The sequence below is a fragment of the Anopheles gambiae genome, chromosome 2, assembly GCF_943734735.2.
Source record: "Anopheles gambiae chromosome 2, idAnoGambNW_F1_1, whole genome shotgun sequence".
Taxonomy (NCBI): Eukaryota; Metazoa; Arthropoda; class Insecta; order Diptera; family Culicidae; genus Anopheles; species Anopheles gambiae.
Window position 1 is genome coordinate 32,293,094 of NC_064601.1, and position 16,482 is coordinate 32,309,575.

Below are 16,482 nucleotides of genomic sequence, written 5' to 3' on the forward strand. Positions count from 1 at the left end.
TTTGCATTTTTGAATAATATACGCTCAATTGTATTGTACTAGAACGCATCTTTAACCGATTTTACATAAAGAAATCTACAATTATTTGTATACACAACAGCCATGTACAACGGGGAAAGGTCTTATTTTAATCAAAACACTACTAAAACAATCTTTTAACGATTTATTTTCATCCGAATCTGATTAATCATGCAGCCATCTACCACCAACATCGTTCAACAAACATAAAAATGATATGTTTGAGTATAAATCTAAAATCTGGCAAACAAACCCAGCCTACAACGTTTCCCTCGAGCTGCGAAGGATGCCAGTAGTAGATTCAAAATCTCTATTAAAAAAACCATGTTTCACCATTGCTATTCGTACCGTACTTCCGCAGCAAAACACTTCATGTTTTCGTATTGCATAAACCACCGTAAATCATTGGCCCGGTCCCGTCATTTGCCATAAATAACATTATTATTCGGCCCAGAAGTAGTGCCACTGGCTGTAGTTTCCCGTGCACTAATTTATGATCGCCGAACCCAAACCAAAAAATCGGTTGTTTAAACGGACGAAGGGATGTTTTGATAGCAGCAGCAGCAGCAGCAGCAACAGCAGCATCGTGGCGTGGCCTGTCCACGCATCACCTAAACCCCTTCAGACCAGCGTTCCAGGGAGCACACACTCACCAGTAGTGGTGGAGTAAGCAGCTTCACTATTCAAATTACCTCGCCACAAAAATGCACAAAAACATCGACACTAATTTGACCCGTATTGCCGGCAAGATCCACTAATCGGCCAAAGATCGCGGCAGATAGGCAGAGGGAGGCACAGCTTGCGATGGTCGCAGCCAACATCTGGAAAGGATTTTCTTCCGCTTCGGGGGTGCGAGCGTCACATCGCTAATTGCTGGTCGCGGTAGGAAGGAGCACCGTGGAACGCTCGCAGCTCACGCGTCCAATCGGTGGTTAAGTGCAAAATTTATGTTGACAATTCCGGGAAATCCGGGAAGGTCCCGCGGGTCACCGAAAATGGTGCCAAGCGTGTTTACCGAATTTCCGAAACGTGTTGTCAGCGACCCCGCGGGGCTGAGATTGATTACACTGTGGGGTGTTTCGGGCAGGGAAACTGTGGGGAGAGTGGTTAACTTTTCACTGATCATACAGTCGTGTGGTGTGTGTGTGTGTGTGTGTGTGTGTGTGTGTGTGTGTGTTTGTATGTGTGCCCGATTAGGGAAGGAAAGAATGAAAAATGGGAAGAATAAGCAGCACACCGAGTGTTGGCAAGCGATGTAAAATTGTCTACGATCGTGCTCCAGATGTGCCTGCATCGCTGCAGGTTTGTGATTTGAGAGGGATGGAAGACCGGGTGGGGATGGTGTGGGGAGCCGTAAATCGTGTACACACGCATGCACCATGCACGTTGCACCGGTTGTTGATGCAGTTGGCACGAGAGCAACAGACGGTAGCGTAAGGAGCGTCTTTCGTAGTTTTGGTTCCAGATTTTCCGTTGCGAAGGATGCGAGGAGGAACTGTGAGGAGTAGAATGAAGGCACGAGCACAAGGGCACGAACGAGGGACGCCTGTGTGATGGTCTGGCCGGCTGCAGCTGCCGCGAAGGACGTTTGCTGCTGTGCGTTGGGCGCGTTGGGGGTTTCGGCTTTTCGGTTCGGAGGAAAGAACAATATTTAGGAAGCTGTCAGTGCACTTGTGCCCGAACCTTGTGCTGATAGGAGAATGGTGGTTGATTGTAAAAAGGTCTTGTTTAATATTATCGGTGGAATGATTTGTGTTTTATTAAAAAATAAAATCAAAATTTACCCCAAAAATATCGTTTATTCATTCAAAACAAGCCCATTTCATTGTTGTAAGAAATTTATAGCCATTTCAAACTTTATTGATCTACCTACCATCAGTACGGCTGTCAATATTCATTCTGTTGCGCTATTAATTTTACTGTTATCGTCAAATCGTTCCACCGATCGTTTACCCCATACAAGCATCACATTATTGCAATTATTAATGATGCCAGCACGCGCAGCACACCGAACGGGATAATCCTATTCCACGCAATTACATTCATGATCCCCCAACTGCAACTCCACCTTTCTGCATTTTTTTCTTTCCGTTTCTCCAAACGCGCCTGTCAACAAGATTACAGGCAGGGCAACATTAATCGCTAACAAACCATTCACTTGAACGAACGTTTACTACGAATTACTACATGATGCGTTTCTTCAGGGCTTACGATCCGTGTGCACTCTCTTCCTGCAGCTTCGTCTCGGTGCATTGTGAGTTCCCATTCACCGTAGAATGCGACGGTTCAGCGTTGTGCAAGCAACCGTTGCGTGTGTTCGATCCCTGCCACGGAGCGGCCTTATGCGCTTTTGGAACACGATGCGTGGAAGTTTCTCCTTCCGATCTTATGTTTGTAGCTCCCACGCGAGCGCCAAGCAGAGGAGATCTGCTTACGCACGTGTGACCGTTTGCGAAGCAAAGGAAACAAACAAACAGAAAAGAAGGGGCCAAACTCCTCCTTTGCTCCGTCTTGTGCAATCTTCTTCGGGAGGTTAATAATCGTAACGTTAATCAAAGATACATGCTCGTTGCGATTGTGCATGGCCTTAGTCGGTGGTGGTGGTTGCTCTGATAAGTGGCGACTGCAAAGGGGCTCGTCGGATACGATAAGCTCGCATAGAGCAGATGATCGTCCACACGGGCGTGAGATCGGACCCGTCGCGTTGAAATGTTATCGATCGTAGGAGGCTAATGAATAATCTATAAAGGTATGGTTTGAAGTATGGGAGTTGGCTATAGCAGGATGCCTCTAGAGATCGCGTCTGCAAAATCGGTGCGCAATAATTAACAGAGTTTTATCTTATCTGATAAACCATAATTTATAGAATACATATGGAAATGCTTGTCATTCGGAGGGTGGTGTAGTGAACCGTAAAAAATGTGTTGGATTGTTTTACATAATTTATGATTAGTCATTTTTGGCAGCTCGGTTTTGAATGTTGTGAAACTGGCGTTTTATTATTTTTCAGTTTTTGATTCCATTTTTATTGTTACTGATGTCCGGATCCTGCAAGAGCTGTATAATTATAATTAATTTTGAAAAGTTCCCCTTTATAAACATGCTCTCCATCAAAGCAGATTGCTTCCAGGCGATCAATTTCTAAACTCTATTAAATGTGAACATCATCGGGTCCGGGTGTATCGAGGCGGAATTTTCCCCATAACGCTGCAGTTCATAAAACATTAACAACGATGAATCAACGCACGACCCCATACAGCACAGGCTACCGTTGGCGCATGTTTGTTGCCGTTGGCGAAGAGAAAACTAAAACCAACTCCACGAGAAGTTGGAGCATGGGCAGGGCATGCAAGCTGACCACTGAACTTATTGCTCCCTTCTTTACGAGCTCGCACCGATGAACCTCCGTTGGGGTGTGGTGGTATTATTGGCCAGTAGGTGATGAGTGAAGCGGACCAAACCTTATCCCTTCTGGATGTACTCCGCATGCCAGTAGTGCTTAGGGAGTCAATTACGGTTGGAAAATAAACCGGTATAATAATCGACTGAATAATAGCTTATAGCTTAACGCGTAGAACAAATTAAGGGCAGTTACAACTATTAGACAGAAGGTATATTTAATACTTAATGATTAAGGAAGGAAAACATTTCATTGGATGGAGTGAAACTTGTTTATTTTGAAACTATATGTACTGCTAATCTTCAAATTTATTTAATCCTTTAGTTCAAAGTCTTCCTCAACGTTAAATTTTAATCGTTTTTTTTATCGTCAACTGTTCTTCTGTTGTCTATTTCGAAGTATTTCTATTGCAACATCAAACCGTTCCTCTAGCTCTGTTCGTAAACAGATGAATGCTACGTCCTCTGGCTTGAACGTAACACAATTCCACCAACCACAACGGCAACCTTCCTCTCAGGGGAACGTGTCCGATCCCCGCGGTTCGTGGCTTCGCGTTAGAAGACGGCGGTGATGCCAAAACGTCATCTTGTTTGCTTAAAAATAAATATCTTTCCCAAAATCGTTCGCCACGTACCGTTTCCGTGCGGCGTGAACCATTTCCCGTCGGCCGGATACTTTCACTTCCCACGTCACGTCACCGCGGCCGCGTTGGTTACTATTTTCCCCCTCCCGCTGCTATGGCACGGTGGTCAGTGGTTTCGAATTTTCCGTGGCCCACTTGCATGCGGCTGTTGCAAAGGTCTCGCCAGAATTCGACTACTCGACGAACTCTGTCGAACCTCATCGAACGCACCGCGATGACGAATGGCGGATGTTAGTTTTGGATTGGAGGGAAAAGAGTGGACTGTGTAGGTGCTCCTGTATACTTCTGTGTTGGCTAGTCTCGTCGGTGTGTGTGTGTGTGCGAGGTTAAGAATGTCTCCGACGCAACCAAAGCGCATCGCACGCGGGTGCGATCGTCACAAAGTGCGGTCTCACGTGATTAAACTGTCATGTTTACAACTGTTTGTCACCCGAGACACCACAGCCCAGCCGTAGTGTGGAAATAAAAATAATAAGACAACAAGGGCACATAACGACCGTCTCAGATACATACACACAAAAAAACTCCCACCCTCACCTTTGCCGTGACGGGAGGAGTACGCGTTCCTTTGTCTATCCGGCTGGATTAACGGTTCTGGAATAGCGCATTTCTTCCTTTCTTTCACATTGCCCGGTGGAAAACGAGCCAGCAGGAAACTGGAAGCACCGAAAAGAGAGCGCCGTTTTTCCGCCCCATCCACCATAACTCCCATCGAACGTGACACGATGTCGAACGAAAGAAATCGAGCGCTCCGTTGACGTGCGATGACGATGACGTATCCGGTGCAGTGCAGGGCGCCCGTTGCGCGTCGCACAAAACATGGTGGAAAAGGGGTGTGCTGCGTATGATCGCGCTGTCAATGATGACGATGGATCATGGATTTTCCGGATGTGAGTTTTCTTTCACAAGAAAGCAGGGAACCGTACAGCGGAAATTCCCGAAATTGGGAAACTGATGGGGTGGCGGCGGCAGCGGCTTTGGAAGGTAACAAATAGCTACAAATATTGGTGGGCTACGCATTTGAAACTGCTTTTGGATGGTCGGATGCTCCCGCGGATGCTGCGTGGACAGGAAGGAACAGGAAGTGCAGCTAAAACAAGCATCATAATTCCGGTTCCGTTTTCCGGTGTTTCCGGCGGGGCGGGGAAGGTAGGCAAAATAATGTATACACACACGCACACACACACACCGGACCTATGTTTGGCAAATGGCACGTGCACTCGCTTCGTTAAGAGAATTAAAGCAGTTAAACGGTCTGACAAGCAGCAAGCATGCGGGATGTCATGTGGTTTTCGGGTGATGGAACGGTTCGTGCCTCAAGATTCGAAGGCTCAAAATCATGGTGGTTGTGTCTAATTCAACCTTACGCACTAAAAGTATCGATCCTTCAAAATGTTTCGTCTTATGTATTGTGTTCGATGCCCTTACTGATCACAATAGAAAAAAAGCACAGGTGCATTGCTTTCTTTGGTTTAAAACAGAAAAGTATACACGACATTCGGATCCGGTTTTTAATGTTTCATCTAATACGGGTAGCCAATAGATATTTTACTCCTAAGCTAACTTCAAAAGAGTGATTTGTATCCTTCCCAATGAGAGGACGAAAACACGCAAAGTGAGCAGCGAGAAAAAGCGGTTGGGCATGAGCTGAGAACGCGGTGAGAAGCACGGCGATGATCGTGCTCTCTTTCTCACCATGCATCCTTGCGATCGCAGAGAGTATTGGAAAGAGAGTGATGGGTAGTTCTGTAAGTGAGGTGCTTTTTTTTTGGTTAACCTCCAGGATGAATGTTTAGTTAGCTACTTCTTTATCTCGTGGATTTTCCTTGTTATCTAATGTTTAAATAATTCGATGTTTTCATTCACTTTTCTTTTATTTATTTTTTGTAATTTACAAAGAGTTGCAGCTTTTGTGAGACGATTTATGTGATAGTTTGGTTTACCTCGAAGAAATGGTATATATTTCTTTTTTTGTATTATGCTTCCTTGTTTTTAATTTTCTTCACCTTCGTATTATTCCCATAAGTAACCAATAATATTTTCCTTTTTTTCATTTCGCTATGCCTTACATATTTTGTAGACAATATTGTGCAAACAAAGCATTCACTGTAGCTAACTCTACTACAAATTACTTGTTTGATCTTCTATTTTATATCTCCTATAATCGCATTTCTGATTCGGCTGGACCGGTCCCGTTGTACAATCTTGTAGCCGTAATGTAATAATAATTAAGCATTGTTGGCAATAAGAAATAAAAAGACGGACATTATAGAATATTTCTAAAAAAAGTTATGGAAAACTATACACAAACATAAATCGTGAAACAAATGTTCAGCATTTCTGTCAAAACTGTGCATCTCAGACTCCAACGACACTTACACGACAACCCAACACTTGCCTGGCGCAAAAGAGCACGCCGTGAGTATGCGTTTCGTGCCCGCACGTCGGAAAGCAGCCGCAGCATCGAAACATATTTTCTCAGTCCGTCTCTGACTACACGATCGTGCAGACGTGCGTTGCGCACAGTTGTGGAAGATCGTCCTAGCGTTGACGCTGTTTGAATTCTCCCGTTGCTCTCGGAAGATTTTCCACCGCACGCAGCAATATCGCGCGTGCGTATTTGTGGTGTGTGCGTGTGGAACCGACGGTGGTATAGTTTTGTGCCAGTGCAGCGTGTGCATCTTGTGGTGGTGTATCTTCCATTCGTTGAGCTGAGTTTTTCCGTTTTTGGAACCAACTACAAAAAAAAGGTGCACTTTCCATATGTGAAATGTGAAACTCCATGAGCGTGTGTGTGTGTTATGTGCGTAAAGGCAGACATAACCGTCCGTACAGTAGACGCAGAACAGAAGGAAGAAAAACATAAGAAGAGAAAAGCAAAGCCAACACAAGAGAGAAAAAAACGAAGTATGCAAAACAACCATCCAACACTCAAAGCAAAACGTGTGTTGGCTCTCTGTTGTGACCATGTGTGCCGTCAAGAGTTGTGTTTGCTGAAGCGAAGGTTCAAAGAATACAGTGAGATGCAAAACTAAGAGTTGCACTTCAAAAGTGAATTGCTAAAGTGAACGGTTAGCAAATTAGATTAAGAGTTAGTGAAGTTGGGGTGTGTCAATCGAAGCGAAAAAAGGTGCAATACTTATCAAAGGAAGGCAAAAAATCAGTGCATCAGTGCAGTGTGCAGCAACAAAGGCCAAAACAACAACAAAAAACGAACCTAACGAAACGGAAGCGAAAAAAGAAAAAAAAAAACAGGAGAAAAAATCCAATAAGGAATAGTATCGGATCGATTGTCATTCGATCTGCGATATTTGTCCTTACGTTCGAAGTGTTCAATATCAGTGCCAAGCCGCAAAGTGTAGAGTGCCGTGCGACGAAACAGTGTGAATAAAGAATTAGGGGAAGAGAAGAAGAAGGTTTCTATCTAAGCTGAATTAAAACCACCGCGGACAAATTGGATTACGCAAAGAGAATAGAAAATCAAGTACGGGAATCGATCACAATAGGAAGCTGTCAACACACATCGAATCAGGTAACAAAATCAATCACTCTACCCCGCCGTTCGATCGAAAGGGATGGATCACAGTGAAAAGCGATCAATTTGTCAGAGGGACCGGGATTAATTGATAGGTTTAGAGCATGGGAATAGATTTTTTTGAAGGATTTTTTGTTAAATTCGTCACTTATTTTACATTGAGTAGGAATTAGATTGTCACTACTGAACCTGCTCGAATTGGAACAATCACACAAACACACACACCGCTTTTCGCGTCCTTCGCGTTTGGTGCGCTGTGTGGGAACGTGCACGAGTTGGTTACCTGGCGCATCGAAACCTGCCAGCGCTTTTTTTTCATCTTCTCCCTCGACAAACGAACACTCAACGATTTGAACGAATCAATCGATCGCTGCTGTTGTATTTGGTGGTCTGTATTTAAAAATAGTTCGCTTTCTGCACGGTCCCAATCGCTTTTTTTTCCGTGCCCGGCACAAGGATCGGCGGCCGCACTAACAGACGCTAGTGTTACGAAAATGTAAAACCCGAAACTTTGGTGTGAGAGAAAACCACAAACGTTACAATGTGTGTTTTACCGATGTGACCGAACTTGATTTTTTTTTGTTTTGCGCCAAAAAGCAAAAAAAGAAAAAGAAAAAACCCGAAACGAAAAAACAGGGGAAAACCTCAATATTTAGCAGTAAAGTAGAGGAAAAGTTAAACAAAAAACGTGAAGAAATACACATCAACACTCAGTCGTTGATCTTCACCTCGATCTTCACACCTAGCTGCGATCGACGCAAGGAGGTGGGCATATCTCTATTCGCGTTTGTCGAGGGAAATTCCGCGAGAATTTCCCGTCTTTTCGTGTGTTGAAACGTGCATGTCCGTGTGTCTGTGTGTGTGTGTGTCTCACTAGCGCCCCGCGGAAATGTTGCCTTTTTCCATTTTGCCAATATCGAACGCGCCGTTTTCGGAAGGGGGGCCCAGCTCACTCAACGGGGTTCCATCACTGTTTGAGGTCGCACCCGCTCCACACATTTCCCAAGCCGTTTGCCTGAAAGGAAGTGAAGTGAGCAAGCGGTGGGGAGGGAAGGGGGGAAGTAAACATCAATATTTATAGCATTTTGTTCGATGGGTCAGAGGTAAGGTGCAAACGCCAGCTCGTCGGTCTGCCGCTGCCTGGCACTGTATGTTCGCTGTAGAATGTAACGGAATGGGGGGAGGAAAACATGGTTCTCGCGTCAAAATTCGAACACACAGCAGCCCGAGCCGACCCTGGGTGGATGGCCACCGTGTTTTTTCGCCCCGCCCGAGGCAGCAGGGGCATCGATTTTTCTATTTTCCGATTTTCTTTGCCCCTATCAACCCCTCCGCGTGCAAAGAACAAATGATCTGCGATCGCTTAAAATTCGTTTCACCACCACCGGGCGTAATGGGCCCCACGGTGATCGTAAGGATTTGATTTATGTTTACTGTCCCGATAGCGTGACGCTTGATTTACCGCATCGGTCCTACGAATGCGCCCCAAAAGCTGCACGCTGAGGTCTGACGAGCCGGTCTCCTTGTCTCCTCACTGACTGACATGGATCGCGTAATGCGGTCACCTAGTTGTGCTCTACTTTTCGTATGCACCAATTGCATAGGGTTACCAGCCAACGACTACCACACATGCACAGGCCAACGACACACCTTTATGTGCATCTTACAGGCTTTAGTGCAGCATTTCCCGTGTCTAACCGGGCGCTTGTTTCGGCCGCTCCCGCACACCAGCACCGAAAACTGTCAACCGTTGGGAAGTTCATATATCACCGGCCTAATACACCGGTGCTAATACACAAAGCAACATGCCCGCTACATGGTGCAGCATGTTTTTTTTCTCGTGGCCTCTGGCCACGAGTGTGCTTGTTTCGTAAACATGGCCGGTACCAAATAAATGCGCTTCTTCACCTCGGACGGACGGATCGGACGGACGATCGTTCCTGTATCCGCGTTCTCGATTCGCATCTCGTAGTGGACCACCCCCACCCTCCCGGGTGGTAATTTTTCATTTTCCTCACCACACTAAACGAAACGTTGTTTACAGCTTTTGGAGTGATAAAGTTCTTTTGCCCCCCCCCCCCCCCCCCTCCCGCACAAGAACGAGCGTGTTTGTGTGTATTCTTTTTTTGATTCCGTTTTTGAATGTTTTATTTTTCAAATTTCACTGACGTCGGAAAATGGACACATTTCAGCACGCTTTACCCTCCCGCGTTAGTGGCGGGGGTGAAAAATGTACCGATGGGATTAAGTTTAATTTCGGTAATTAATTACAGTGAGCTGTGTGGGAAAGGGGGAGCACGGGAACGTAGCAGCACAGTTTGGTTCAAGAGGACGCAGTAAGGGAGGTTTTTTTTTTGGCGCTTCTTTCGGTGCAACTGTGACACGTTATAGCGTCTGTAGAGTTATGGGGCGCATTAAGTGGACATTTACAGCTGTAAAGCGTACCAGGCCCGGGGTGGGTACGATTTAAGAGAGACAATCGCGAGTCAGCTTCGATTATTGTGATGTGCATGGGGCCTTTTATATGTTGAGAGTAGCATAATTTACTAGAAATGGATAATTATTATAAGAATCGCAATCCAACTGGATGAAGCTCTGGAGCTTAAATACGTACCGTGCAGCATATTATTTGAATTGTTGTGCATTGTTTGAATTTGAAATAACATTTGTGCAATAGAGTAATTCGTTTTTAAACCTTTCAAAGTGATTGGGATGTATCGCAGAAAACTGCATTTTTTTTATTCCAGTTTCGTCGCCTTTGATTGATTTTTATCTTGAAAACCATACGCACCATCCTGGTAAACTTTAAGCTATACTTTCACAAACTCACACACACACATTGCTAAGCGCACCTTACACCGATAGCATCAGAACCACATTCCAACACCATTGAAACGAATGTGTGCAAATCAGCACATGCCACCATTAATATGTGACGCTCATCTAACCCAATTTCTAGTTCTCGCTAACCGCACAATCTAGGTGCCACCGTCTAGTCTCGTTAGCAAGGCGGACGGGCAGCACGCATACCTATGCAACACCCCCAGAACAATGGCACGTTTGTGTTTCACTTTTAGCCCCCGATCGCGAGCGATCGTCCATCATCGATCATGTCTTCCTAAGCGAGCGTGGAAGCGAAGCGAGGGAAGGAGAGAAACGCATGATCTAATCATACGCACAGCAAAACCTTTCCGTTTCATTAATGCATGACCATACCTCCGGTGGTGTGCTCAAGGGAAAGCAAACAAAACAAACGCCCCGCGCAGGACACAAACACTCGATCCGTTCGGTGCACATTAAAGGAGCATCGTCGGGGGCCGTCGCTGGCTGCTTAATTTCGTATTCAATAGCTAGCCGGGCTGCGCGTACCCATGCTTGAATGTAGCTTCTGGAAATTGATTCAGTGTTCGGGCTCGAGAGGCTTGAAGCCTCTAATCAAAATCCCTGTCACGAGCCCTTGAGCAGCCCCTGGTGGCGGGCACGTTTGCGTGCCTAATTGAAGATAGCTTCAGGTTCGGGGAAGAATGTTTCCTTTCGAGCCACCAGACAAGTCGCAGGAAGCCATCGCTAGCAGCAGCAGATCCACATGGAAAGTGCCAACAGGGTGGAAAAAGAATTCATGCTCTCTGTCGTTCAAGTGGCCAAAATGAGCATTGGTTTGCGCGAAGGATCGCGACCGTGCCCGGATGTGGTGTGTCTGGCAGCCTGATCATCACCACTAATGGCACTCAATTAGAATCCTTGATATCTGCGGTCGTCTGTGGGTGCCAGAAGCCGATCATCGGCACCGGTTTGACGACTGGAACAAAGGTGGTACCGGCACCGGCAGGTCTGGCCATCGGCCTGGGGTGAGTTAAGTGCTCGATTCACATCGTTATCAAGAGCTCGGTTCCTCTCCGCTGTTGGTGGCGTTGCAAGATCACTGATCTCTTCACGCTACCACGTGCGCTCAGCTACCGTAGCGATGGTATGGATCTGGGTGCGACGACTTCCCTATCAAAACATTGCGAAACGCGTTTGAAGTATGTGCCGCGCACCACAGGTTCCTTTGGTGACAAAAAGGAGAAGCGCAACACCATGCACATGCACGCACACAAAAAAGGACAAACTTAGCGCTCGCGCGCGTCCATGTGCGGTACACACACACCCGCTGTTGCTGCCAATCTTTGGGCGGCTGCAGTTCGAAGTGTAATTTATGCGACAGCAGCAACAGCCGCAGCAGCCGCACCACCAACATCATTTTTAGCGTGCTGCAATAATCCCCTGAGTTTGCAATAACCGCCAGCGGGGCTAACGCTCTCCTTTGCCGCCGCGTAAAAAAGAGATGTACGATGGGCAGATGGACCTGTCAAGTGGCGCGCAAACTGACATGGAAAAAGCGGGCATACACACACACACACACACCACCCGCGCGCCGATGCACACGCTGCTGCACAAGGCGCGTGCACTGGTTGTGTTGTTGATTGCATTCGCTAATGTGCATTGGGGCCCCGTTCACGCAAACAGCAGCACACACGCTTGTCCGTGCGTAAGTGCGCAGCTCCTGACAAGGTTACGCAGCGTTTGCGAAATGTCCTGCGCGGGCGGACAGCAGAGCAGAGACAGTGAGACAAATTGCATTCCTCGTCCATTGCGCCTCCGACGCAAAATGCACAATGAAGAAATACACCTTTCCACGATGGAGTTATCATCGCGCAGCAGTCCGTACAACAACAGTACGGTGCGCGGCTGATTCATCAGCTCAGCTTGCTTGTTGACGACACATAGATATCCCACGACCTCCCGGCACACCGTGCGGGCGAAACGAATCGTGTATAGGGTATAATTATGCTATTAATCAAATTATTTCGAAGATGTACCCGCCCGTGGGGAAGCATCAAAAGCTGACCGCGATGCGACCATGGCAGCATGTATCGAAGTGTCCCCTGACCCGACCCGATGTGCGTCTATCCCCGCCTAACACCGCGGTGCGGCAAGACCGAACTCAATTGAATTAAATCAAATCTTCCCAGTGAGGGTTTCACGCCCATCTCGGGCAGTGATACTGCCCAGGCCCTGCTATCATACTCGCAGGCTACCGTAGCAGACAGCGAGCCGCCTAATCCTTCAAAAAGGGGTTTCGTTTCGACTGACGCTGTTTCACTCTTTCTAAGCGGACGGTGCAACGGTCCCTCGCTGCGGCTTCCTCGTGGTGACCAGTGGTGACCGTAGGTGCCGTAGCCCAATTTGAACCTCGAATTAAGATGTCCCCCCCGAAACGATGCTGATTGAGTGAGAGATACGGCGACGGTTTGGCTTGTTTTTTTTGTTCGGTTGCTGCGGCCGTTACAACCCGCGTTTCTCCGGGCATTCGTTACGGGGTCGTGATTTACCGCACACTGAGGGTTGACAAAAAACGAAGAAGAAAAAAAAACAACAACAACAACTACCAAATCTACTCGTCATCCACAGCCAATGGTGGCCTTAAAATAATGTCAAGTAATGCACAGTGCCTTTATGTGATTGTATGTGTGTGTCTCTCTCTCTCTCTCTCTCACTCTCTGCTCGGGGCCAAATGCGTGTCCAGCATAAATTTGATTGCTCGAAATACGCGCGGGGCCCGGAGAACCTTAAGAAGCGATCAACTTAACGGTGGGGGGTGTAAAAACGAAACACATCATGGAAGACTGGTTGTCCAAGAAATTACTTTGTAAATTGAGTACGATAAAACAACTACCCATTGTTGGCGGCAACTCTCGTCGTCGAAGATCGCACACAATCGAGGCGTTTGTATAACAGTTGCCCGATAGGTCGCGTACGCGTCTTGACCATATTTTGGAAGTCCCGTCTGCCCGCGTTCGTGCTGGAATGGCAGTTTCTAAAGTGGTTGGAAGGGCCAAAGTAATGAGTCTGTTGCGGCCGGACGTGTCCAAAACCTCTCCTGAAATAACGCCAGAAGTAGTTCGTCGCTGTGCTAAATTTTCACCACAATCCTCATCACGCAGAAGACAATTTTCAGCTTTGTTTGGGGTGTGGAGGGGTCTTATCGTTGGATAAATTGTACTTGCATTGTACTGCGAAGGAACGTACGGAGATGACGAAAGCGGTCCCAAAAACGGCCACGAAAGTTTTATTCATCTGCATCTCAGCGAGCCTGTGTATGTTTGATAATGGTGCTGAATAATTTACGGTGTGTTATTTGCGTAGTTTCTACCGTTAGCGCTCATCAATGGGGTAAGATACATCGTAACATCCCGCCACGGCGCAGTTACAGTTTGGGCGTTTGGGTGCAAGCGACAGGACAATTGAATCTTTTTTGGCACCACGAAGTATGTGTTGTGTGACTGTGTTGTGTGCTGTGAAGATGACTTTTTTTTCTTCGTCTTCAATATCCAAATCGTTACGAAGGACACAGTTTGCCTGGCCAAAGCCATTGTGCCAGCAGGAGCCGTCTGCTTTGCTCGTCGTCGTCGACACCACACCACATAGCCGGTTGGGTTGTTTGGCATTATTTACGTCCGCCACCAATTACCGTCCGCCGAGGTTGCGGAGAGCGTGTGCAGAGGAATAAAACACGCTGAGGTCGAGCAGCAGCAGCAGCAACACATGGGCACCATTCATTTTCGGGCGAGTTTTTCATGTCCCATTTTTCGAGACCCTTACCAAAAACACGACGCGCTCAATCGCAGGCGGGAAAGACTGAAAGAGAGAGAGAGCGAGAGAGAGAGAGAGAGAGAGAGAGAGAGAGAGAGAGAGAGAGAGAGAGAGAGAAAAAAACACGAATCCGAATGTTTCGAGTGCGGGCAGAGAGGAGGATGCGGAGAATTAGGGAAAAACGGATAATGACTTGCGCGCGGTGCAGTTGCATTTTTCCCTACACAACCAGCAACACACTGGGACGTCACTGGGGTGCCCTACTTTGCATTTTTAATTTCTCGAGCTTGGAACGCCCTAACGAAAAGTGGCTCTAGGGTTTCCCGACGGGTCTCTAGCTAGGACCGGGTCTTGAAGAATAAGACTCTCCTCCCGGTGGGATGGGACATTGTAGCTGCCAGTATCCAGCCTTTTTTCTGTACATCGTTGTGATGTTGGTGATCCTGAACCTTCGTCCCGTAACAACTCCCGCACTTGAGTGCGCCCCGCCATGTGTGCTAATGAAGTGCGTACTCAGAGGACCAAATGCAAAGCAAAGCGAAATGTGTACTTCACCGAACAATTGCAGTCACAAAAAGGGGTTAATAACAAATGGGAATGAGAAAAAGACTAATTTTCGGAGAAGCAAAAACTGAAATTCCCACCAGAGTGTCGATTTTGGAGGCAACCATTTCGTTTGTAACGATCAGGATCTTTGTAGGATAATTATATGATAAAAATGAATGTATTGAAGGTGCAATTGTCGTTAAGCTAGAATGTATTTATTACATAATTTACATTACACCGACCGAAGAAAGAGTTTGACCCGAGTTTGGGTACACAAATTCGTCAGACAAACTCGTCGCGGCAAACATCCTTTTTATCCTCCCGCTATAGTTTAGCTTCGAAGTCTGCTGCAGGTCTAATAAAAACTGCCGGAAAATCTACAAAGAGCTAAATCATTAAACAAAAACAACAATCGCTTGGGCGCTCGCGACTTGCGGGTACCCGGTTACAGTTCATAAACATTTAAACCATCCTACAGTCCTGCCCATATTTCCGTGAAGGTTGTCCTTTGTACTAGAATGCGCTAGATCCTCGTTGGTGGCGTTAAAACTTGCCTGGCGGATCAACTGAAAGACTGATCCGATCCGTTTGGTGGTTGTTTGGGTTAAACAGTGTGTGTGTTGTAGTTTTTTTTCTGTTAAATCACAATCGTACCCTTGACTGGATAATATGGATGAAACTCCAGTCGCGTAGGCTCAACACAAAGCATAATCCTTTACCAGGCGATAGTAAACAAGCGAATCATGCGCATTGAGCAGGGTAAAGCATACACACACACACACACACACACACACACACACACACACACACACACACACACACACACACACACACACCAGTACAGCGGATGTGAGGATAATAAAATTATTATGATGCCTCCATGTCAGTAGCAAAGCGATCCCTTACGAAACGGCAACACAAACTGCTGGAGGTCTCGAGAGCTGACGGTGGTTTTCGCGGGAAAAACGATCACCCTAACGCGTACCCCCATACAGACACACGTGCGCATGGGAATTGGTTAATTGTGGGTTCACAGTTCTTCGTTTTACTGCATCGAAATTATGATTTGCCATTAATACTTTATTCCCTTTCCTTCCTTGCAGAACGGTGACCTTTACAATGTTGCAATGTGAGGTGAGCTCGATCGGATGTGTCCGTACGGTCGCGAAACGGCTACGCAGCTGACGAGAGTAGAATTGTGAACAAACAAATCGCGAACGCGACCGAGTGAAGTGCGCAACGAATAAGGACCTCAAGGGTGGTTTGTAGGCTCTAAATTGGCCCTATTTTGGGAAGCCGCTGTGTTGTGTTGTGTCCACTCCAAAGGGGAAAACAATGTCCACAAAAATGGCCTCGAGCGGTACAGATTGGAGGTGCATTCTAGCGCTGCTGTTAAGTGTGTGGATCGTGCAGACCGCAACGTACAAACTATCACAGTCCGACCCGGACACGATACGGATCAATTTAGGTAAGTGATGATTGCTATCGTGCATGTTGATTAATGAGAATGTTGCTCTCTCCCTATCTATCACGATTGTTCACGACCCCTCAGTCGATAATAGTGCACCCCATCGTACGCACATTTCGGCTCCAATTTTCGGCACCGCTTTTCGGCGCCATTTCCCCCTAGCCAACTGACTCATTAGCGTTGTGTATATTGTTGTTTTTTTCTTGCTTTGTTTTTGTAGCTTTTCTCACTCCCACTAA

General features: G+C 46.7%; 1 protein-coding gene across 1 annotated transcript in view; it reads left to right on the forward strand.

Moving 5' to 3' along the window:
• Positions 1 to 6,521: 6,521 nt before the first annotated feature.
• Positions 6,522 to 16,482, forward strand: part of LOC1273778 (uncharacterized) — a 36,783-nt gene continuing 26,822 nt past the window's right edge. Inside the window, exons 1-2 of the mRNA XM_061649121.1 lie at positions 6,522 to 7,593; positions 15,879 to 16,243. Of these exons, the coding sequence (XP_061505105.1) occupies positions 16,111 to 16,243 (133 nt within the window). The 5' untranslated portion in view covers positions 6,522 to 7,593; positions 15,879 to 16,110. The remainder of the gene's footprint in view (positions 7,594 to 15,878; positions 16,244 to 16,482) is intronic.